Source organism: Anthonomus grandis, chromosome 18 (genome assembly GCF_022605725.1).
Source record: "Anthonomus grandis grandis chromosome 18, icAntGran1.3, whole genome shotgun sequence".
Classification (NCBI taxonomy): Eukaryota; Metazoa; Arthropoda; class Insecta; order Coleoptera; family Curculionidae; genus Anthonomus; species Anthonomus grandis.
Window position 1 is genome coordinate 13324255 of NC_065563.1, and position 25948 is coordinate 13350202.

The window sequence follows — 25948 nt, forward strand, 5'->3', positions numbered from 1 at the left end:
GGGGGTATACCCGAAAAATGAAAAAACCCGAACTTTGAAGGTCGATATCTCGGCTTCTATGGGAGCTATCGGGATAATTCCAACGGCTATGTCTTAGTTTCGTCATCCTGAATCCAACGAGACCATCCGCAAGGTCGTAGCTCTTCTAGAAGCTGAGTTATGGCATTTTTGATGCCCATTTTTGGCCTCAAAAACGGACGTCGAAAACGACTTTTTTAGGATTTTCAAAGTGCTCTCATTCCCTTATTTCTGCTCGGATCCTGTTATAACCCGGTGTTTTCGGCATCTAGGTGACCCAATTAAGACGCTGGTATACTTAGTTTGATTTCGAAAAAAATCAATTTTTGGTGAAAAAATTCGATACGGGGGGTATACCCGAAAAATGAAAAAACCCAAACTTTGAAGGTCGATATCTCGGCTTCTATGGGAGCTATCGGGATAATTCCAACGGCTATGTCTTAGTTTCGTCATCCTGAATCCAACGAGACCACCCGCAAGGTCGTAGCTCTTCTAGAAGCTGAGATATGGCATTTTTGATGCCCATTTTTGGCCTCAAAAACGGACGTCGAAAACGACTTTTTTAGGATTTTCAAAGTGCTCTCATTCCCTTATTTCTGCTCGGATCCTGTTATAACCCGGTGTTTTCGGCATCTAGGTGACCCAATTAAGACGCTGGTATACTTAGTTTGATTTCGAAAAAAATCAATTTTTGGTGAAAAAATTCGATACGGGGGGGTATACCCGAAAAATGAAAAAACCCAAACTTTGAAGGTCGATATCTCGGCTTCTATGGGAGCTATCGGGATAATTCCAACGGCCATGTCTTAGTTTCGTCATCCTGAATCCAACGAGACCATCCGCAAGGTCGTAGCTCTTCTAGAAGCTGAGATATGGCATTTTTGATGCCCATTTTTGGCCTCAAAAACGGACGTCGAAAACGACTTTTTCAGGATTTTCAAAGTGCTCTCATTCCCTTATTTCTGCTCGGATCCTGTTATAACCCGGTGTTTTCGTAATCTAGGTGACCCAATTAATACGCTGGTATACTTAGTTTGATTTCGAAAAAAATCAATTTTTGGTGAAAAAATTCGATACGGGGGGGTATACCCGAAAAATGAAAAAACCCGAACTTTGAAGGTCGATATCTCGGCTTCTATGGGAGCTATCGGGATAATTCCAACGGCCATGTCTTAGTTTCGTCATCCTGAATCCAACGAGACCATCCGCAAGGTCGTAGCTCTTCTAGAAGCTGAGATATGGCATTTTTGATGCCCATTTTTGGCCTCAAAAACGGACGTCGAAAACGACTTTTTTAGGATTTTCAAAGTGCTCTCATTCCCTTATTTCTGCTCGGATCCTGTTATAACCCGGTGTTTTCGGCATCTAGGTGACCCAATTAAGACGCTGGTATACTTAGTTTGATTTCGAAAAAAATCAATTTTTGGTGAAAAAATTCGATACGGGGGGGTATACCCGAAAAATGAAAAAACCCAAACTTTGAAGGTCGATATCTCGGCTTCTATGGGAGCTATCGGGATAATTCCAACGGCTATGTCTTAGTTTCGTCATCCTGAATCCAACGAGACCATCCGCAAGGTCGTAGCTCTTCTAGAAGCTGAGATATGGCATTTTTGATGCCCATTTTTGGCCTCAAAAACGGACGTCGAAAACGACTTTTTTAGGATTTTCAAAGTGCTCTCATTCCCTTATTTCTGCTCGGATCCTGTTATAACCCGGTGTTTTCGGCATCTAGGTGACCCAATTAAGACGCTGGTATACTTAGTTTGATTTCGAAAAAAATCAATTTTTGGTGAAAAAATTCGATACGGGGGGGTATACCCGAAAAATGAAAAAACCCGAACTTTGAGGGTCGATATCTCGGCTTCTATGGGAGCTATCGGGATAATTCCAACGGCTATGTCTTAGTTTCGTCATCCTGAATCAAACGAGACCACCCGCAAGGTCGTAGCTCTTCTAGAAGCTGAGTTATGGCATTTTTGATGCCCATTTTTGGCCTCAAAAACGGACGTCGAAAACGACTTTTTTAGGATTTTCAAAGTGCTCTCATTCCCTTATTTCTGCTCGGATCCTGTTATAACCCGGTGTTGTCGGCATCTAGGTGACCCAATTAAGACGCTGGTATACTTAGTTTGATTTCGAAAAAAATCAATTTTTGGTGAAAAAATTCGATACGGGGGGGTATACCCGAAAAATGAAAAAACCCGAACTTTGAAGGTCGATATCTCGGCTTCTATGGGAGCTATCGGGATAATTCCAACGGCTATGTCTTAGTTTCGTCATCCTGAATCCAACGAGACCATCCGCAAGGTCGTAGCTCTTCTAGAAGCTGAGTTATGGCATTTTTGATGCCCATTTTTGGCCTCAAAAACGGACGTCGAAAACGACTTTTTTAGGATTTTCAAAGTGCTCTCATTCCCTTATTTCTGCTCGGATCCTGTTATAACCCGGTGTTTTCGGCATCTAGGTGACCCAATTAAGACGCTGGTATACTTAGTTTGATTTCGAAAAAAATCAATTTTTGGTGAAAAAATTCGATACGGGGGGTATACCCGAAAAATGAAAAAACCCAAACTTTGAAGGTCGATATCTCGGCTTCTATGGGAGCTATCGGGATAATTCCAACGGCTATGTCTTAGTTTCGTCATCCTGAATCCAACGAGACCACCCGCAAGGTCGTAGCTCTTCTAGAAGCTGAGATATGGCATTTTTGATGCCCATTTTTGGCCTCAAAAACGGACGTCGAAAACGACTTTTTTAGGATTTTCAAAGTGCTCTCATTCCCTTATTTCTGCTCGGATCCTGTTATAACCCGGTGTTTTCGGCATCTAGGTGACCCAATTAAGACGCTGGTATACTTAGTTTGATTTCGAAAAAAATCAATTTTTGGTGAAAAAATTCGATACGGGGGGGTATACCCGAAAAATGAAAAAACCCAAACTTTGAAGGTCGATATCTCGGCTTCTATGGGAGCTATCGGGATAATTCCAACGGCCATGTCTTAGTTTCGTCATCCTGAATCCAACGAGACCATCCGCAAGGTCGTAGCTCTTCTAGAAGCTGAGATATGGCATTTTTGATGCCCATTTTTGGCCTCAAAAACGGACGTCGAAAACGACTTTTTCAGGATTTTCAAAGTGCTCTCATTCCCTTATTTCTGCTCGGATCCTGTTATAACCCGGTGTTTTCGTAATCTAGGTGACCCAATTAATACGCTGGTATACTTAGTTTGATTTCGAAAAAAATCAATTTTTGGTGAAAAAATTCGATACGGGGGGGTATACCCGAAAAATGAAAAAACCCGAACTTTGAAGGTCGATATCTCGGCTTCTATGGGAGCTATCGGGATAATTCCAACGGCTATGTCTTAGTTTCGTCATCCTGAATCCAACGAGACCATCCGCAAGGTCGTAGCTCTTCTAGAAGCTGAGATATGGCATTTTTGATGCCCATTTTTGGCCTCAAAAACGGACGTCGAAAACGACTTTTTTAGGATTTTCAAAGTGCTCTCATTCCCTTATTTCTGCTCGGATCCTGTTATAACCCGGTGTTTTCGTAATCTAGGTGACCCAATTAAGACGCTGGTATACTTAGTTTGATTTCGAAAAAAATCAATTTTTGGTGAAAAAATTCGATACGGGGGGGTATACCCGAAAAATGAAAAAACCCAAACTTTGAAGGTCGATATCTCGGCTTCTATGGGAGCTATCGGGATAATTCCAACGGCTATGTCTTAGTTTCGTCATCCTGAATCCAACGAGACCATCCGCAAGGTCGTAGCTCTTCTAGAAGCTGAGATATGGCATTTTTGATGCCCATTTTTGGCCTCAAAAACGGACGTCGAAAACGACTTTTTTAGGATTTTCAAAGTGCTCTCATTCCCTTATTTCTGCTCGGATCCTGTTATAACCCGGTGTTTTCGGCATCTAGGTGACCCAATTAAGACGCTGGTATACTTAGTTTGATTTCGAAAAAAATCAATTTTTGGTGAAAAAATTCGATACGGGGGGGTATACCCGAAAAATGAAAAAACCCGAACTTTGAGGGTCGATATCTCGGCTTCTATGGGAGCTATCGGGATAATTCCAACGGCTATGTCTTAGTTTCGTCATCCTGAATCAAACGAGACCACCCGCAAGGTCGTAGCTCTTCTAGAAGCTGAGTTATGGCATTTTTGATGCCCATTTTTGGCCTCAAAAACGGACGTCGAAAACGACTTTTTTAGGATTTTCAAAGTGCTCTCATTCCCTTATTTCTGCTCGGATCCTGTTATAACCCGGTGTTGTCGGCATCTAGGTGACCCAATTAAGACGCTGGTATACTTAGTTTGATTTCGAAAAAAATCAATTTTTGGTGAAAAAATTCGATACGGGGGGGTATACCCGAAAAATGAAAAAACCCGAACTTTGAAGGTCGATATCTCGGCTTCTATGGGAGCTATCGGGATAATTCCAACGGCTATGTCTTAGTTTCGTCATCCTGAATCCAACGAGACCATCCGCAAGGTCGTAGCTCTTCTAGAAGCTGAGTTATGGCATTTTTGATGCCCATTTTTGGCCTCAAAAACGGACGTCGAAAACGACTTTTTCAGGATTTTCAAAGTGCTCTCATTCCCTTATTTCTGCTCGGATCCTGTTATAACCCGGTGTTTTCGTAATCTAGGTGACCCAATTAAGACGCTGGTATACTTAGTTTGATTTCGAAAAAAATCAATTTTTGGTGAAAAAATTCGATACGGGGGGGGTATACCCGAAAAATGAAAAAACCCGAACTTTGAAGGTCGATATCTCGGCTTCTATGGGAGCTATCGGGATAATTCCAACGGCTATGTCTTAGTTTCGTCATCCTGAATCCAACGAGACCATCCGCAAGGTCGTAGCTCTTCTAGAAGCTGAGTTATGGCATTTTTGATGCCCATTTTTGGCCTCAAAAACGGACGTCGAAAACGACTTTTTTAGGATTTTCAAAGTGCTCTCATTCCCTTATTTCTGCTCGGATCCTGTTATAACCCGGTGTTGTCGGCATCTAGGTGACCCAATTAAGACGCTGGTATACTTAGTTTGATTTCGAAAAAAATCAATTTTTGGTGAAAAAATTCGATACGGGGGGGTATACCCGAAAAATGAAAAAACCCGAACTTTGAAGGTCGATATCTCGGCTTCTATGGGAGCTATCGGGATAATTCCAACGGCTATGTCTTAGTTTCGTCATCCTGAATCCAACGAGACCATCCGCAAGGTCGTAGCTCTTCTAGAAGCTGAGATATGGCATTTTTGATGCCCATTTTTGGCCTCAAAAACGGACGTCGAAAACGACTTTTTTAGGATTTTCAAAGTGCTCTCATTCCCTTATTTCTGCTCGGATCCTGTTATAACCCGGTGTTTTCGGCATCTAGGTGACCCAATTAAGACGCTGGTATACTTAGTTTGATTTCGAAAAAAATCAATTTTTGGTGAAAAAATTCGATACGGGGGGGTATACCCGAAAAATGAAAAAACCCGAACTTTGAGGGTCGATATCTCGGCTTCTATGGGAGCTATCGGGATAATTCCAACGGCTATGTCTTAGTTTCGTCATCCTGAATCAAACGAGACCACCCGCAAGGTCGTAGCTCTTCTAGAAGCTGAGTTATGGCATTTTTGATGCCCATTTTTGGCCTCAAAAACGGACGTCGAAAACGACTTTTTTAGGATTTTCAAAGTGCTCTCATTCCCTTATTTCTGCTCGGATCCTGTTATAACCCGGTGTTGTCGGCATCTAGGTGACCCAATTAAGACGCTGGTATACTTAGTTTGATTTCGAAAAAAATCAATTTTTGGTGAAAAAATTCGATACGGGGGGTATACCCGAAAAATGAAAAAACCCAAACTTTGAAGGTCGATATCTCGGCTTCTATGGGAGCTATCGGGATAATTCCAACGGCTATGTCTTAGTTTCGTCATCCTGAATCCAACGAGACCACCCGCAAGGTCGTAGCTCTTCTAGAAGCTGAGATATGGCATTTTTGATGCCCATTTTTGGCCTCAAAAACGGACGTCGAAAACGACTTTTTTAGGATTTTCAAAGTGCTCTCATTCCCTTATTTCTGCTCGGATCCTGTTATAACCCGGTGTTTTCGGCATCTAGGTGACCCAATTAAGACGCTGGTATACTTAGTTTGATTTCGAAAAAAATCAATTTTTGGTGAAAAAATTCGATACGGGGGGGTATACCCGAAAAATGAAAAAACCCAAACTTTGAAGGTCGATATCTCGGCTTCTATGGGAGCTATCGGGATAATTCCAACGGCCATGTCTTAGTTTCGTCATCCTGAATCCAACGAGACCATCCGCAAGGTCGTAGCTCTTCTAGAAGCTGAGATATGGCATTTTTGATGCCCATTTTTGGCCTCAAAAACGGACGTCGAAAACGACTTTTTCAGGATTTTCAAAGTGCTCTCATTCCCTTATTTCTGCTCGGATCCTGTTATAACCCGGTGTTTTCGTAATCTAGGTGACCCAATTAATACGCTGGTATACTTAGTTTGATTTCGAAAAAAATCAATTTTTGGTGAAAAAATTCGATACGGGGGGGTATACCCGAAAAATGAAAAAACCCGAACTTTGAAGGTCGATATCTCGGCTTCTATGGGAGCTATCGGGATAATTCCAACGGCCATGTCTTAGTTTCGTCATCCTGAATCCAACGAGACCATCCGCAAGGTCGTAGCTCTTCTAGAAGCTGAGATATGGCATTTTTGATGCCCATTTTTGGCCTCAAAAACGGACGTCGAAAACGACTTTTTTAGGATTTTCAAAGTGCTCTCATTCCCTTATTTCTGCTCGGATCCTGTTATAACCCGGTGTTTTCGGCATCTAGGTGACCCAATTAAGACGCTGGTATACTTAGTTTGATTTCGAAAAAAATCAATTTTTGGTGAAAAAATTCGATACGGGGGGGGTATACCCGAAAAATGAAAAAACCCAAACTTTGAAGGTCGATATCTCGGCTTCTATGGGAGCTATCGGGATAATTCCAACGGCTATGTCTTAGTTTCGTCATCCTGAATCCAACGAGACCATCCGCAAGGTCGTAGCTCTTCTAGAAGCTGAGATATGGCATTTTTGATGCCCATTTTTGGCCTCAAAAACGGACGTCGAAAACGACTTTTTTAGGATTTTCAAAGTGCTCTCATTCCCTTATTTCTGCTCGGATCCTGTTATAACCCGGTGTTTTCGGCATCTAGGTGACCCAATTAAGACGCTGGTATACTTAGTTTGATTTCGAAAAAAATCAATTTTTGGTGAAAAAATTCGATACGGGGGGGTATACCCGAAAAATGAAAAAACCCGAACTTTGAGGGTCGATATCTCGGCTTCTATGGGAGCTATCGGGATAATTCCAACGGCTATGTCTTAGTTTCGTCATCCTGAATCAAACGAGACCACCCGCAAGGTCGTAGCTCTTCTAGAAGCTGAGTTATGGCATTTTTGATGCCCATTTTTGGCCTCAAAAACGGACGTCGAAAACGACTTTTTTAGGATTTTCAAAGTGCTCTCATTCCCTTATTTCTGCTCGGATCCTGTTATAACCCGGTGTTGTCGGCATCTAGGTGACCCAATTAAGACGCTGGTATACTTAGTTTGATTTCGAAAAAAATCAATTTTTGGTGAAAAAATTCGATACGGGGGGGTATACCCGAAAAATGAAAAAACCCGAACTTTGAAGGTCGATATCTCGGCTTCTATGGGAGCTATCGGGATAATTCCAACGGCTATGTCTTAGTTTCGTCATCCTGAATCCAACGAGACCATCCGCAAGGTCGTAGCTCTTCTAGAAGCTGAGTTATGGCATTTTTGATGCCCATTTTTGGCCTCAAAAACGGACGTCGAAAACGACTTTTTTAGGATTTTCAAAGTGCTCTCATTCCCTTATTTCTGCTCGGATCCTGTTATAACCCGGTGTTTTCGGCATCTAGGTGACCCAATTAAGACGCTGGTATACTTAGTTTGATTTCGAAAAAAATCAATTTTTGGTGAAAAAATTCGATACGGGGGGTATACCCGAAAAATGAAAAAACCCAAACTTTGAAGGTCGATATCTCGGCTTCTATGGGAGCTATCGGGATAATTCCAACGGCTATGTCTTAGTTTCGTCATCCTGAATCCAACGAGACCACCCGCAAGGTCGTAGCTCTTCTAGAAGCTGAGATATGGCATTTTTGATGCCCATTTTTGGCCTCAAAAACGGACGTCGAAAACGACTTTTTTAGGATTTTCAAAGTGCTCTCATTCCCTTATTTCTGCTCGGATCCTGTTATAACCCGGTGTTTTCGGCATCTAGGTGACCCAATTAAGACGCTGGTATACTTAGTTTGATTTCGAAAAAAATCAATTTTTGGTGAAAAAATTCGATACGGGGGGGTATACCCGAAAAATGAAAAAACCCAAACTTTGAAGGTCGATATCTCGGCTTCTATGGGAGCTATCGGGATAATTCCAACGGCCATGTCTTAGTTTCGTCATCCTGAATCCAACGAGACCATCCGCAAGGTCGTAGCTCTTCTAGAAGCTGAGATATGGCATTTTTGATGCCCATTTTTGGCCTCAAAAACGGACGTCGAAAACGACTTTTTCAGGATTTTCAAAGTGCTCTCATTCCCTTATTTCTGCTCGGATCCTGTTATAACCCGGTGTTTTCGTAATCTAGGTGACCCAATTAATACGCTGGTATACTTAGTTTGATTTCGAAAAAAATCAATTTTTGGTGAAAAAATTCGATACGGGGGGGTATACCCGAAAAATGAAAAAACCCGAACTTTGAAGGTCGATATCTCGGCTTCTATGGGAGCTATCGGGATAATTCCAACGGCCATGTCTTAGTTTCGTCATCCTGAATCCAACGAGACCATCCGCAAGGTCGTAGCTCTTCTAGAAGCTGAGATATGGCATTTTTGATGCCCATTTTTGGCCTCAAAAACGGACGTCGAAAACGACTTTTTTAGGATTTTCAAAGTGCTCTCATTCCCTTATTTCTGCTCGGATCCTGTTATAACCCGGTGTTTTCGGCATCTAGGTGACCCAATTAAGACGCTGGTATACTTAGTTTGATTTCGAAAAAAATCAATTTTTGGTGAAAAAATTCGATACGGGGGGGTATACCCGAAAAATGAAAAAACCCAAACTTTGAAGGTCGATATCTCGGCTTCTATGGGAGCTATCGGGATAATTCCAACGGCCATGTCTTAGTTTCGTCATCCTGAATCCAACGAGACCATCCGCAAGGTCGTAGCTCTTCTAGAAGCTGAGATATGGCATTTTTGATGCCCATTTTTGGCCTCAAAAACGGACGTCGAAAACGACTTTTTCAGGATTTTCAAAGTGCTCTCATTCCCTTATTTCTGCTCGGATCCTGTTATAACCCGGTGTTTTCGTAATCTAGGTGACCCAATTAATACGCTGGTATACTTAGTTTGATTTCGAAAAAAATCAATTTTTGGTGAAAAAATTCGATACGGGGGGGTATACCCGAAAAATGAAAAAACCCGAACTTTGAAGGTCGATATCTCGGCTTCTATGGGAGCTATCGGGATAATTCCAACGGCCATGTCTTAGTTTCGTCATCCTGAATCCAACGAGACCATCCGCAAGGTCGTAGCTCTTCTAGAAGCTGAGATATGGCATTTTTGATGCCCATTTTTGGCCTCAAAAACGGACGTCGAAAACGACTTTTTTAGGATTTTCAAAGTGCTCTCATTCCCTTATTTCTGCTCGGATCCTGTTATAACCCGGTGTTTTCGGCATCTAGGTGACCCAATTAAGACGCTGGTATACTTAGTTTGATTTCGAAAAAAATCAATTTTTGGTGAAAAAATTCGATACGGGGGGGTATACCCGAAAAATGAAAAAACCCAAACTTTGAAGGTCGATATCTCGGCTTCTATGGGAGCTATCGGGATAATTCCAACGGCCATGTCTTAGTTTCGTCATCCTGAATCCAACGAGACCATCCGCAAGGTCGTAGCTCTTCTAGAAGCTGAGATATGGCATTTTTGATGCCCATTTTTGGCCTCAAAAACGGACGTCGAAAACGACTTTTTCAGGATTTTCAAAGTGCTCTCATTCCCTTATTTCTGCTCGGATCCTGTTATAACCCGGTGTTTTCGTAATCTAGGTGACCCAATTAATACGCTGGTATACTTAGTTTGATTTCGAAAAAAATCAATTTTTGGTGAAAAAATTCGATACGGGGGGGTATACCCGAAAAATGAAAAAACCCGAACTTTGAAGGTCGATATCTCGGCTTCTATGGGAGCTATCGGGATAATTCCAACGGCTATGTCTTAGTTTCGTCATCCTGAATCCAACGAGACCATCCGCAAGGTCGTAGCTCTTCTAGAAGCTGAGATATGGCATTTTTGATGCCCATTTTTGGCCTCAAAAACGGACGTCGAAAACGACTTTTTCAGGATTTTCAAAGTGCTCTCATTCCCTTATTTCTGCTCGGATCCTGTTATAACCCGGTGTTTTCGTAATCTAGGTGACCCAATTAATACGCTGGTATACTTAGTTTGATTTCGAAAAAAATCAATTTTTGGTGAAAAAATTCGATACGGGGGGGTATACCCGAAAAATGAAAAAACCCGAACTTTGAAGGTCGATATCTCGGCTTCTATGGGAGCTATCGGGATAATTCCAACGGCCATGTCTTAGTTTCGTCATCCTGAATCCAACGAGACCATCCGCAAGGTCGTAGCTCTTCTAGAAGCTGAGATATGGCATTTTTGATGCCCATTTTTGGCCTCAAAAACGGACGTCGAAAACGACTTTTTCAGGATTTTCAAAGTGCTCTCATTCCCTTATTTCTGCTCGGATCCTGTTATAACCCGGTGTTTTCGTAATCTAGGTGACCCAATTAAGACGCTGGTATACTTAGTTTGATTTCGAAAAAAATCAATTTTTGGTGAAAAAATTCGATACGGGGGGGTATACCCGAAAAATGAAAAAACCCGAACTTTGAAGGTCGATATCTCGGCTTCTATGGGAGCTATCGGGATAATTCCAACGGCTATGTCTTAGTTTCGTCATCCTGAATCCAACGAGACCATCCGCAAGGTCGTAGCTCTTCTAGAAGCTGAGATATGGCATTTTTGATGCCCATTTTTGGCCTCAAAAACGGACGTCGAAAACGACTTTTTCAGGATTTTCAAAGTGCTCTCATTCCCTTATTTCTGCTCGGATCCTGTTATAACCCGGTGTTTTCGTAATCTAGGTGACCCAATTAATACGCTGGTATACTTAGTTTGATTTCGAAAAAAATCAATTTTTGGTGAAAAAATTCGATACGGGGGGGTATACCCGAAAAATGAAAAAACCCGAACTTTGAAGGTCGATATCTCGGCTTCTATGGGAGCTATCGGGATAATTCCAACGGCCATGTCTTAGTTTCGTCATCCTGAATCCAACGAGACCATCCGCAAGGTCGTAGCTCTTCTAGAAGCTGAGATATGGCATTTTTGATGCCCATTTTTGGCCTCAAAAACGGACGTCGAAAACGACTTTTTCAGGATTTTCAAAGTGCTCTCATTCCCTTATTTCTGCTCGGATCCTGTTATAACCCGGTGTTTTCGTAATCTAGGTGACCCAATTAAGACGCTGGTATACTTAGTTTGATTTCGAAAAAAATCAATTTTTGGTGAAAAAATTCGATACGGGGGGGTATACCCGAAAAATGAAAAAACCCGAACTTTGAAGGTCGATATCTCGGCTTCTATGGGAGCTATCGGGATAATTCCAACGGCTATGTCTTAGTTTCGTCATCCTGAATCCAACGAGACCATCCGCAAGGTCGTAGCTCTTCTAGAAGCTGAGATATGGCATTTTTGATGCCCATTTTTGGCCTCAAAAACGGACGTCGAAAACGACTTTTTCAGGATTTTCAAAGTGCTCTCATTCCCTTATTTCTGCTCGGATCCTGTTATAACCCGGTGTTTTCGTAATCTAGGTGACCCAATTAAGACGCTGGTATACTTAGTTTGATTTCGAAAAAAATCAATTTTTGGTGAAAAAATTCGATACGGGGGGGTATACCCGAAAAATGAAAAAACCCGAACTTTGAAGGTCGATATCTCGGCTTCTATGGGAGCTATCGGGATAATTCCAACGGCCATGTCTTAGTTTCGTCATCCTGAATCCAACGAGACCATCCGCAAGGTCGTAGCTCTTCTAGAAGCTGAGATATGGCATTTTTGATGCCCATTTTTGGCCTCAAAAACGGACGTCGAAAACGACTTTTTTAGGATTTTCAAAGTGCTCTCATTCCCTTATTTCTGCTCGGATCCTGTTATAACCCGGTGTTTTCGGCATCTAGGTGACCCAATTAAGACGCTGGTATACTTAGTTTGATTTCGAAAAAAATCAATTTTTGGTGAAAAAATTCGATACGGGGGGGTATACCCGAAAAATGAAAAAACCCAAACTTTGAAGGTCGATATCTCGGCTTCTATGGGAGCTATCGGGATAATTCCAACGGCCATGTCTTAGTTTCGTCATCCTGAATCCAACGAGACCATCCGCAAGGTCGTAGCTCTTCTAGAAGCTGAGATATGGCATTTTTGATGCCCATTTTTGGCCTCAAAAACGGACGTCGAAAACGACTTTTTCAGGATTTTCAAAGTGCTCTCATTCCCTTATTTCTGCTCGGATCCTGTTATAACCCGGTGTTTTCGTAATCTAGGTGACCCAATTAATACGCTGGTATACTTAGTTTGATTTCGAAAAAAATCAATTTTTGGTGAAAAAATTCGATACGGGGGGGGTATACCCGAAAAATGAAAAAACCCGAACTTTGAAGGTCGATATCTCGGCTTCTATGGGAGCTATCGGGATAATTCCAACGGCCATGTCTTAGTTTCGTCATCCTGAATCCAACGAGACCATCCGCAAGGTCGTAGCTCTTCTAGAAGCTGAGATATGGCATTTTTGATGCCCATTTTTGGCCTCAAAAACGGACGTCGAAAACGACTTTTTTAGGATTTTCAAAGTGCTCTCATTCCCTTATTTCTGCTCGGATCCTGTTATAACCCGGTGTTTTCGGCATCTAGGTGACCCAATTAAGACGCTGGTATACTTAGTTTGATTTCGAAAAAAATCAATTTTTGGTGAAAAAATTCGATACGGGGGGGTATACCCGAAAAATGAAAAAACCCAAACTTTGAAGGTCGATATCTCGGCTTCTATGGGAGCTATCGGGATAATTCCAACGGCCATGTCTTAGTTTCGTCATCCTGAATCCAACGAGACCATCCGCAAGGTCGTAGCTCTTCTAGAAGCTGAGATATGGCATTTTTGATGCCCATTTTTGGCCTCAAAAACGGACGTCGAAAACGACTTTTTCAGGATTTTCAAAGTGCTCTCATTCCCTTATTTCTGCTCGGATCCTGTTATAACCCGGTGTTTTCGTAATCTAGGTGACCCAATTAATACGCTGGTATACTTAGTTTGATTTCGAAAAAAATCAATTTTTGGTGAAAAAATTCGATACGGGGGGGTATACCCGAAAAATGAAAAAACCCGAACTTTGAAGGTCGATATCTCGGCTTCTATGGGAGCTATCGGGATAATTCCAACGGCTATGTCTTAGTTTCGTCATCCTGAATCCAACGAGACCATCCGCAAGGTCGTAGCTCTTCTAGAAGCTGAGATATGGCATTTTTGATGCCCATTTTTGGCCTCAAAAACGGACGTCGAAAACGACTTTTTCAGGATTTTCAAAGTGCTCTCATTCCCTTATTTCTGCTCGGATCCTGTTATAACCCGGTGTTTTCGTAATCTAGGTGACCCAATTAATACGCTGGTATACTTAGTTTGATTTCGAAAAAAATCAATTTTTGGTGAAAAAATTCGATACGGGGGGGTATACCCGAAAAATGAAAAAACCCGAACTTTGAAGGTCGATATCTCGGCTTCTATGGGAGCTATCGGGATAATTCCAACGGCCATGTCTTAGTTTCGTCATCCTGAATCCAACGAGACCATCCGCAAGGTCGTAGCTCTTCTAGAAGCTGAGATATGGCATTTTTGATGCCCATTTTTGGCCTCAAAAACGGACGTCGAAAACGACTTTTTCAGGATTTTCAAAGTGCTCTCATTCCCTTATTTCTGCTCGGATCCTGTTATAACCCGGTGTTTTCGTAATCTAGGTGACCCAATTAAGACGCTGGTATACTTAGTTTGATTTCGAAAAAAATCAATTTTTGGTGAAAAAATTCGATACGGGGGGGTATACCCGAAAAATGAAAAAACCCGAACTTTGAAGGTCGATATCTCGGCTTCTATGGGAGCTATCGGGATAATTCCAACGGCCATGTCTTAGTTTCGTCATCCTGAATCCAACGAGACCATCCGCAAGGTCGTAGCTCTTCTAGAAGCTGAGATATGGCATTTTTGATGCCCATTTTTGGCCTCAAAAACGGACGTCGAAAACGACTTTTTCAGGATTTTCAAAGTGCTCTCATTCCCTTATTTCTGCTCGGATCCTGTTATAACCCGGTGTTTTCGTAATCTAGGTGACCCAATTAAGACGCTGGTATACTTAGTTTGATTTCGAAAAAAATCAATTTTTGGTGAAAAAATTCGATACGGGGGGGGTATACCCGAAAAATGAAAAAACCCGAACTTTGAAGGTCGATATCTCGGCTTCTATGGGAGCTATCGGGATAATTCCAACGGCTATGTCTTAGTTTCGTCATCCTGAATCCAACGAGACCATCCGCAAGGTCGTAGCTCTTCTAGAAGCTGAGATATGGCATTTTTGATGCCCATTTTTGGCCTCAAAAACGGACGTCGAAAACGACTTTTTCAGGATTTTCAAAGTGCTCTCATTCCCTTATTTCTGCTCGGATCCTGTTATAACCCGGTGTTTTCGTAATCTAGGTGACCCAATTAAGACGCTGGTATACTTAGTTTGATTTCGAAAAAAATCAATTTTTGGTGAAAAAATTCGATACGGGGGGGTATACCCGAAAAATGAAAAAACCCGAACTTTGAAGGTCGATATCTCGGCTTCTATGGGAGCTATCGGGATAATTCCAACGGCTATGTCTTAGTTTCGTCATCCTGAATCCAACGAGACCATCCGCAAGGTCGTAGCTCTTCTAGAAGCTGAGATATGGCATTTTTGATGCCCATTTTTGGCCTCAAAAACGGACGTCGAAAACGACTTTTTCAGGATTTTCAAAGTGCTCTCATTCCCTTACTCTCACGAGATGTGTTATAACCCGGTGTTTTCGTAATCTAGGTGACCCAATTAAGACGCTGGTATACTTAGTTTGATTTCGAAAAAATCAATTTTTGGTGAAAAAATTCGATACGGGGGGGTATACCCGAAAAATGAAAAAACCCGAACTTTGAGGGTCGATATCTCGGCTTCTATGGGAGCTATCGGGATAATTCCAACGGCTATGTCTTAGTTTCGTCATCCTGAATCAAACGACACCACCCGCAAGGTCGTAGCTCTTCTAGAAGCTGAGTTATGGCATTTTTGATGCCCATTTTTGGCCTCAAAAACGGACGTCGAAAACGACTTTTTTAGGATTTTCAAAGTGCTCTCATTCCCTTATTTCTGCTCGGATCCTGTTATAACCCGGTGTTGTCGGCATCTAGGTGACCCAATTAAGACGCTGGTATACTTAGTTTGATTTCGAAAAAAATCAATTTTTGGTGAAAAAATTCGATACGGGGGGGTATACCCGAAAAATGAAAAAACCCAAACTTTGAAGGTCGATATCTCGGCTTCTATGGGAGCTATCGGGATAATTCCAACGGCCATGTCTTAGTTTCGTCATCCTGAATCCAACGAGACCACCCGCAAGGTCGTAGCTCTTCTAGAAGCTGAGTTATGGCATTTTTGATGCCCATTTTTGGCCTCAAAAACGGACGTCGAAAACGACTTTTTTAGGATTTTCAAAGTGCTCTCATTCCCTTATTTCTGCTCGGATCCTGTTATAACCCGGTGTTGTTGGCATCTAGGTGACCCAATTAAGACGCTGGTATACTTAGTTTGATTTCGAAAAAAATCAATTTTTGGTGAAAAAATTCGATACGGGGGGGTATACCCGAAAAATGAAAAAACCCAAACTTTGAAGGTCGATATCTCGGCTTCTATGGGAGCTATCGGGATAATTCCAACGGCCATGTCTTAGTTTCGTCATCCTGAATCCAACGAGACCATCCGCAAGGTCGTAGCTCTTCTAGAAGCTGAGATATGGCATTTTTGATGCCCATTTTTGGCCTCAAAAACGGACGTCGAAAACGACTTTTTCAGGATTTTCAAAGTGCTCTCATTCCCTTATTTCTGCTCGGATCCTGTTATAACCCGGTGTTTTCGTAATCTAGGTGACCCAATTAATACGCTGGTATACTTAGTTTGATTTCGAAAAAAATCAATTTTTGGTGAAAAAATTCGATACGGGGGGGTATACCCGAAAAATGAAAAAACCCGAACTTTGAAGGTCGATATCTCGGCTTCTATGGGAGCTATCGGGATAATTCCAACGGCCATGTCTTAGTTTCGTCATCCTGAATCCAACGAGACCACCCGCAAGGTCGTAGCTCTTCTAGAAGCTGAGTTATGGCATTTTTGATGCCCATTTTTGGCCTCAAAAACGGACGTCGAAAACGACTTTTTTAGGATTTTCAAAGTGCTCTCATTCCCTTATTTCTGCTCGGATCCTGTTATAACCCGGTGTTTTCGTAATCTAGGTGACCCAATTAATACGCTGGTATACTTAGTTTGATTTCGAAAAAAATCAATTTTTGGTGAAAAAATTCGATACGGGGGGGTATACCCGAAAAATGAAAAAACCCGAACTTTGAAGGTCGATATCTCGGCTTCTATGGGAGCTATCGGGATAATTCCAACGGCCATGTCTTAGTTTCGTCATCCTGAATCCAACGAGACCATCCGCAAGGTCGTAGCTCTTCTAGAAGCTGAGATATGGCATTTTTGATGCCCATTTTTGGCCTCAAAAACGGACGTCGAAAACGACTTTTTTAGGATTTTCAAAGTGCTCTCATTCCCTTATTTCTGCTCGGATCCTGTTATAACCCGGTGTTTTCGGCATCTAGGTGACCCAATTAAGACGCTGGTATACTTAGTTTGATTTCGAAAAAAATCAATTTTTGGTGAAAAAATTCGATACGGGGGGGTATACCCGAAAAATGAAAAAACCCAAACTTTGAAGGTCGATATCTCGGCTTCTATGGGAGCTATCGGGATAATTCCAACGGCTATGTCTTAGTTTCGTCATCCTGAATCCAACGAGACCACCCGCAAGGTCGTAGCTCTTCTAGAAGCTGAGATATGGCATTTTTGATGCCCATTTTTGGCTTCAAAAACGGACGTCGAAAACGACTTTTTCAGGATTTTCAAAGTGCTCTCATTCCCTTATTTCTGCTCGGATCCTGTTATAACCCGGTGTTTTCGTAATCTAGGTGACCCAATTAAGACGCTGGTATACTTAGTTTGATTTCGAAAAAAAACAATTTTTGGTGAAAAAATTCGATACGGGGGGGTATACCCGAAAAATGAAAAAACCCGAACTTTGAAGGTCGATATCTCGGCTTCTATGGGAGCTATCGGGATAATTCCAACGGCTATGTCTTAGTTTCGTCATCCTGAATCCAACGAGACCATCCGCAAGGTCGTAGCTCTTCTAGAAGCTGAGATATGGCATTTTTGATGCCCATTTTTGGCCTCAAAAACGGACGTCGAAAACGACTTTTTTAGGATTTTCAAAGTGCTCTCATTCCCTTATTTCTGCTCGGATCCTGTTATAACCCGGTGTTTTCGGCATCTAGGTGACCCAATTAAGACGCTGGTATACCTAGTTTGATTTCGAAAAAAATCAATTTTTGGTGAAAAAATTCGATACGGGGGGGTATACCCGAAAAATGAAAAAACCCAAACTTTGAAGGTCGATATCTCGGCTTCTATGGGAGCTATCGGGATAATTCCAACGGCTATGTCTTAGTTTCGTCATCCTGAATCCAACGAGACCATTCGCAAGGTCGTAGCTCTTCTAATAGCTGAGATATAGCATTTTTGATGCCCATTTTTGGCTTCAAAAACGGACGTCAAAAACGACTTTTTCAGGATTTTCAAAGTGCTCTCATTCCCTTATTTCTGCTCGGATCCTGTTATAACCCGGTGTTTTCGTAATCTAGGTGACCCAAATAAGACGCTGGTATACTCAGTTTGATTTCGAAAAAAATCAATTTTTGGTGAAAAAATCGATACGGGGGGGTATACCCGAAAAATGAAAAAACCCAAACTTTGAAGGTCTATATCTCAGCTTCTATGGGAGCTATTGGAAAAATTCCAACGGTTTTGTCTTAGTTTCGTCTTTCTGAATCCAACGAGACCATTCGCAAGGTCGTAGCTCTTCTAATAGCTGAGATATAGCATTTTTGATGCCCATTTTTGGCCTCAAAAACAGACGTCGAAAACGACTTTTTCAGGATTTTCAAAGTGCTCTCATTCCCTTAGTTCTGCTCGGATCCTGTTATAACCCGGTGTTTTCGTAATCTAGGTGACCCAAATAAGACGCTGGTATTCTTAGTTCAATTTTGAAAAAAAAAATTTTGGTAAAAAAAATCGATACGGGTTTGATTTTGTAATGCAAACAACGTGACTACGATTTTCAGAAATATGATGACTAGATGGTTTAAACAAACAAAGCGTTGACCGCAAAAGTACCGGCAGTTCCAAAAATCAAACAATCGACTACAATATATATTATGTAGATAAATCCTAGTTACGCAAAATGAATTATTACGAACCGACCGCAATAGACACTCCCTTTAACCGAAATGGAACAAACTGGAAAAACCGCAAAATTTAATTTAATAATAACAATTGAACAGAGTTGAATTTAATTTGCTGAAAAAGGATCCGATCAAAGATTGTCATCGAACGCGCTCACTTTGTTTATACGATTCTAATTTGAATATATAAAGTCCATTAGCATATTTAAGGTGGCTACCGGAGCGGCTTCTTGGGTGTATTTTAAGTAGGACACGCCGCCTGGAACCGATTAATATTGTCGTCTATTGCGAAATTTCTATTTAAATATAAATCGAAACGCGTTCACGTATAAAAAAACCATAATTACCGTTTATGAATAAAATCCTTGTTTATTAGAAGCCTTAATAATTCTAAGAAAATCAAGAACTTGCTGATGCAATTACAAACGTAATATATTCATGCAGTTTAAGATGCCGGAAACAGTGACGGCCTCCTCGACCGAAGAGAGACCTCTGGCCTTGTCTAGAAGGGACTTTTCCTTACCTTCGCCCAGCGCCTCCTCCTCCTCCGGAAGGTCTTCTTCCGGCACCAGATATGACGGGCAAATGTCGTACCATCATCAGGTGAGTTGACTTTTCCGCGCATATGTGAATTTCGCTTAAGGGGCTCTGGAGTCTAAACGGTTTTATTACGAACTATTGATGTGTTTTCTACGTACTTTAGCATTTTAATAACTCCAAAGTGTTCTTTTTGCTTTACAGACACTCGGTATTTATCTAGTAATTAATTATTTACACTTTTAAGCCTAAAATGTCTACTCTATTCATTTATTTATTTGTCTTTAAAAGGTTCAACTAGGGCCCACCATGGGCCACCATCGGGAAACCTCGGCATTCGTTCCGGTGGTTCCCTCGCGGAATATGCCGCATCCGATGTTATACCCGGGGGAGATTCATCCCCTTTTAGGGTTGGAAAACAGAGAGAGAAATCCCGACGGGAGTAAAAATGCTGAAGGTAAGTCTAGAAGAAGAAAAACTACGTTGATATACGTTTTTGGGGGGTGGCACTCGACGATTTAATAGTTTCGACATTTTTTGACTTTGACGCTGAATCATGACGTACCTGTTTGCCCTTAGACATTCGGAATTTATCTGGTTATAATCCACTAAAAAACATTTTTTCTAAATGTTACCAAAATGCCATTTTCTATGAAAAACCCCAAAAGTCGCTCAGTGAAATGTTGTACCCTCCAGTGCCGCATCATCATGCTACAATAAGTAAATGGTCCAGCACCTAAGGTAAACGGCTCGATAAATGGCGGAATCGCTGTATATACTTTTTAATTTTGATAATTAGAGGCTCAAGATGGGTGGAACTGATCTGGAAATGCTAGTCAAAAGCTTTGAATTATCCGAATATGGGCAAATCAATTGGGGAAATCGTGTAGTGCGGCCAGGAAAATTCGGCAAAGTCTTGACAGATATTTGACATTTGAGTTCCAATGTTTCTTATTAAAATTTTGCTGTTTGAAGTATTCTTTTGAGATATTGGACTGACCCTATAGGTTAAAACTACCAACTCGACAAAAAATTAAGAAATGTTCTCTCAATGCTCCAGTGCTTGTCTTATTAAGTTATGTCACGTGACTGCCGTGGCTCTTTCGCTATTGGTCCAACAAAGTTGAAATTGCGGTTTACTTAGAATGCAATTTTGACAGATGATTGCCCCCATGACTTCTATTGACACGCTATATTGGTCCGATTGGATCGGTATTTCGGATACAATTACTCAGTTTTGACATGGAACAAATTATATTGACATACCACGTGACTATATAAAAACATTATGGTTCTTTGAAGCATCATACCCCAAGAACTGGTCATCTCTTTCTTTCGCATGTAAACTTTGGCCCTCCGACTAACCAGGATTAAGTACTATAGGAATCCCCACGGATTCTGATGTCGATGGAAATAAACGATTTGATTTATCTGGGCATGCGTACTGAGCATGCAACACCAACCAAATTACAGTAATATATAGTAAATGTCTATTTCCGATGAGATCTTCGTAAACGCGTCTTGTACCTTGTAGCGCCTTCTGAAGGACAACAAATAAAAGCGTCGTAATATCAGACTTTGATTGTATCACTTAATGACATGCGTCAACAATATCGCGACACCATTTTGTTTACCGTCTAAGAAAACTAAGCGATTCTTCTCGCAGCTACTTTTAATCAAATAAAGCACTTCTGAATTGAATTGACTCGTATACCTCACACAGGATCTACGACCACGTCGATCCGCAAATCAACCTCCTCCTCCTCCTCCTCGTCGTTCGACCTGATGGCCATGATGGCGGACAAACGTAAGGAGCTTCAGCTGCGCGAGGAGGCGGCTTGCGTGGCGGCAGCCCACGCAGCCGCCCTCATGCTGCCCCATCGTCCGCCCGCCGCCCTCATCGATGCCGCCAACGGGCAGCCGCCGCCTCCGCCGCCCCACGGCTACCCCGCATTCTTACCGGCCAGTCCGGCGAACGGCGGCACGTTCACGTTCCCGGGCGGCGGCGCGTTGTTTCCCCCCGGACCGCCCCAGATGCACCCGCACTTGGACCGGAGACTGTTGAGGGCCCCCGGTAGAGCCTCGAGGCCTAAAAAGCAGTTCATTTGCAAGTTTTGCAACCGGCAGTTTACCAAGAGTTACAATTTGTTGATACACGAAAGGACCCACACGGACGAGAGGCCTTACAGTTGCGATATCTGCGGGAAGGCTTTCAGGAGGCAGGACCATCTGAGGGATCACAGGTAAGGCTTCTATTTAATCCTCTAATTTAATAATGGGTTTTCTTAGCGGTGACATGATACCATTATAAATTATGTTATTATTACAATCTTCTTCGGTAGAAATGCCATCACGGTCGTACCCTGCTGTATTTATTAAGGGATTAGGGACATTCTTTATGTTTAACGTCTTAAGGCCAGAGAGAGAGATAGCTCGAGAAAGATTATAAGAAAGAGAAGTAGAAGACGCTTTAAGGAGCATTAAAAAACACGTGATGAAATATACAGGATGTTTCATTATATATCTTAGGAACCGTCATTCTGGCAACAAGTGTTTTTAGGTTCAAAATTTGGCCACTAGGGGGCACAATTAAAGGGTCAATAATTCGATTCTAATATTCTCTAGAAAATACCATAATCCTAATTATAAATAATAATATAAACCTCATTGGCGTGCCGACCTTCATAAACTAGGAAACACCCAAAAATCTTGGAAAATATGGGCGCTAGAAAAAATCTTTAAATACAAACATTTTGGCGAATCAATCGGTGCATCTGATGGTGACCTTAAACTTGTCCTTGTGCTTGACCTTCAAGGTTATTTGAAGGTTAAAGCGATTTTTTTAAATGGGAACCCCTATTTTTGTCACCGGATTCTGGAAGAGCGGAAAATTTTACGTCCGGGTATGTATTGAAATATGAGATTGAAGTAATCTGGAGAGGACTTCTTAAAAATCTCGCGAGTTCAGTGGTAAAACAAAGCAAATAAAGTCAAAATCAAAAAAAACAAAAAAGGTGTCAGTCTCCACCACTGGTCCCTTACCTGCCCGCAAGAAAACTTACAATAAACACCAACGCCCCAAAGAGCGAAAAGAAGAAGAAGAAGAAGAAGAGAGCAAACGGACCTGTCAAGGTATCTCAGGTCCGGTCTATTGTCCGGCCGTTTGATTAATACTTTTTTGCCTCTTAACTCTAATCTACTATACGAATTGTATCATTAGAAGAGGAGAGAGAAAAAAAAACTGGGTGTTTTTAAATTAATGATCGCGTCAAAGAAAACGCGATTAGGCCCTATTGTCCTCCCAAAGAAAAAGTTTTCTTTAGTACATAAGGCCTTATATTTATGTGTGTGTGGGTATATAAGAAAATTATTATTACCACATGAACTTTACATAGTCAAATTAGTTCGTGACTCCTCGGGGGCTCGACTGAACGCCGCTATACTTTTTCCAAATGTCTTTATAATTAACAAAAATTGAGCGTGGGAACGCGAAAAAGTGGAAATTCATTTGTTTTTTTTTTAATGTACAAAGTATGCTAAGAAAAAGTTGATTTTGCGTAAGTTTTTAATTGCACGAAACAATTGACGACAAGTGTGCAACCACCAAATATGAACTTTTTTAATTCGATCAATATAATAACGATACCGATCTGCAGTCTTAGTCTAGTGACTGCAGTTTTACTGAAATCAGACCCATAGTAATAAAGTTTTAATTGTCACCAGACTTTAAAAATTTGCTAAAAATTCATAATTGTTTCCTAAATAAACCCCAAATACCAAATTTCATTCAAATCGGGCAAATACCAAAATTACCACATAAAATAATAATATCCATTAAATCCCGATTAGATTTTTTTTTTATCATTAGGACCCACTGTGTTGTAATTTTTGTCTAGCAAAATGCCTTGTATAGACCACTGTGTCGCATGAATATTATAATAATAATAATACAGGGAAAATGCTAAAACGTCAAACGTTGCCGAATTATCACGGCTAAAAGAACCCGATTTGGTAAAAGATATGCACATATTCGCATTCTCCAGAGTCTCTTGAATAATTCCGTGCTAATTTCAGGAAGTTCCGAGCTATTTTAAGCATTTTATCAATGAAATTAGGAAGCAAGTCCGGGCCGCCGATTCATCTACGTTGACGCCATGTTGTCAACACCGCCATTAAAATTGGGCATAAACGTCAAAATCGACCATTTTCAGACGATGATTTCGCGTATAAAAAAAGGCTTTTGCCTTATGATTTGTATATGGAAAAATAGTATAAAGCCTTAGGAAAAGTTTAACATCAATTCTGGACCGATTCCAATCGGTTTAAGTAGTTAAATTTCGATTATAAAAAGGGTCTTTTTTCGGCCGTTTTCGTTGCCATGGAGACGCGCACTTGACCATATTACTTATTAGAGCGCAGCTCTTATTATGGGGCTCTCCCGCAGTGGAGTTGTCGCACAAAATTCTGACCGGTCGGACTAAAGTGTTTATAACTTTAGTTATATTTGGGTTAGAGAAACGATGTTTACCTTTTTATAATCTAGAAATATGAGGCTTTAATTTGATTATTTTCAAATTTTCATTTGTTTTTTTGTGTAGGACTAGGACGCCTTCAAATTCAAAAAAAAATTTTTCTTCGATTTTGGTCAAGGGAATTCGATACAGGTCGCAACGGTTCTTTGAATATTATGAAATTTAACAGATCGATTAGAGTTAATGAGAACCTTACCTGTATAGTTTTTGGTTATTCTCAGCATACGGGAAGTATTTTTTTTTAACGCTTAAAGTTTCAGACATGTATGATATTCCAGCCCCTCTGACGGTTTAACGGTGTTTTTCCGGAAATAATGACTCACAAAAGATAGGTGCGCCTCATCGAAAACTACAATTTTTATAAAAGATTTTTTTTGAAAAAATGTTTTTTTTGGGAAAAAAATCAAAAAAACCTCAAAAAATTGATTTTTTTTAGTTTTTTCTGTGTAAAATTTTTACGGTGCAAAATTTCAAAAAATTTCATTTGGATTAATTAAAACTGCATTCTCTTCGAATAAAGCGGCGTATAAAGTTTAAACGTATCATTTATACAGGGTGAACAGTGCTCAATTGAAAATATCCTTTTTCACACTTTTTTTTTTCCAGCCTTAATAACTTTTTAGCGGCACCCGCTAAAGCCAAATGGCTTATGGGCGGTTTGTAGCGTGACATAAGCAGAATCTTTTGCAATTTCAAACGTACTTCTAAGTAAAACCATTTTTGAGTTATAAAGTTTTTAAAATTTTTTGACTTTGGAAATTAATTGTACCCACCCGGTATGTGATAGAAAAACCAAAACCAATCGAGCAGATACGCCATTCATTTTACTATGACATACTAAAATTTCATTTTTTCGCTATTTTTACAAGTACCCTAAAAGTAATTTTTTTTTCAAAAAAGTCCTAAGTACGAAAAATCGCTAAATATCTACCCACACAAGAGCGACGACGTTCGAGTCACCTATGACCGGTGTTATGGCCGGCGTCTCCATGGCAACGAAAACGGCCAAAAAAAGACCCTTTTTATAATCGAAATTTAACTACTAAAACCGATTGGAATCGGTCTAGAATTGATGTTAAACTGTTCCTAAGGCTTTATACTATTTTTCCTTATACAAATCATAAGGCAAAAACCTTTTTTTATGCCCGAAATCATCGTCTGAAAATGGTCGATTTTGACGTTTATGCCCAATTTTAATGGCGGTTATGACAACATGGCGTCAACGTAGATGAATCGGTGGCTCGGACTTGCTTCCTAATTTCATTGATAAAATGCTTAAAATAGCTCAGAACTTCCTGAAATTGGTATCGAATTATTCAGGAGACTCTGGAGAATCCGAATATGTGCATATCGTTTACTAAATCGGGTTCTTTTAGCCGTGATAATTCGGCAATGTTTGACGTTTTAGTATTTGCCGTGTATTATAATAATATTCATGCGACACAGTGGTCTATACAAGGCATTTGACTAGACAAAAATTACAACACAGTGGGTCCTAATGATAAAAAAATAATCTAATCTAAGGGATTTAATGGGTATTATTATTTTATGTGGTAATTTTGATATTTGCCCGATTTAAATGAAATTTGGTATTTGGGTTTGGTTTAGGGTATAATTTTTGAAATATTGAGTTTTAAGGTCACGTGACCACTACTTGTTATTTATATTACCACTTATATATTATTTTAGCGTTAATAAATACAATTTAAAGAAAATCAGGCCCGCATTAAGGAAAAAATTCCTGATGATGGTTTTTAATACGTCGAAACGTCGCATGAAATACATCATTTTAAAGGAAATAAAAAAATGCTTTCAAAATAAGTTATAAAAAATACAGGTCCGTATTTAAAAGAAAGAAGTTGGTAGCTGTTGCCAAGATACCAAACGTCATAAAAAACAATGAAAGGTGAAATTTTGTAGAGCACAAAAAATTATAAAACTTTATAATTAAAAGTGAGTTTCTAAAATCAATCAATTTAGAAAAATCATCAAAATTGGCAACATTCTTCTAATTTAACCGCCCTCGTATCTTCTTCTCTTTATAGAGTTTCAGCAATA

General features: G+C 40.6%; 1 protein-coding gene across 1 annotated transcript in view; it reads left to right on the forward strand.

The window, feature by feature from the left end:
• Positions 1-25948, forward strand: part of LOC126746749 (protein bowel-like) — a 72582-nt gene that overhangs the window by 22051 nt on the left and 24583 nt on the right. Inside the window, exons 2-4 of the mRNA XM_050455084.1 lie at positions 19266-19424; positions 19650-19815; positions 21082-21601. Of these exons, the coding sequence (XP_050311041.1) occupies positions 19272-19424; positions 19650-19815; positions 21082-21601 (839 nt within the window). The 5' untranslated portion in view covers positions 19266-19271. The remainder of the gene's footprint in view (positions 1-19265; positions 19425-19649; positions 19816-21081; positions 21602-25948) is intronic.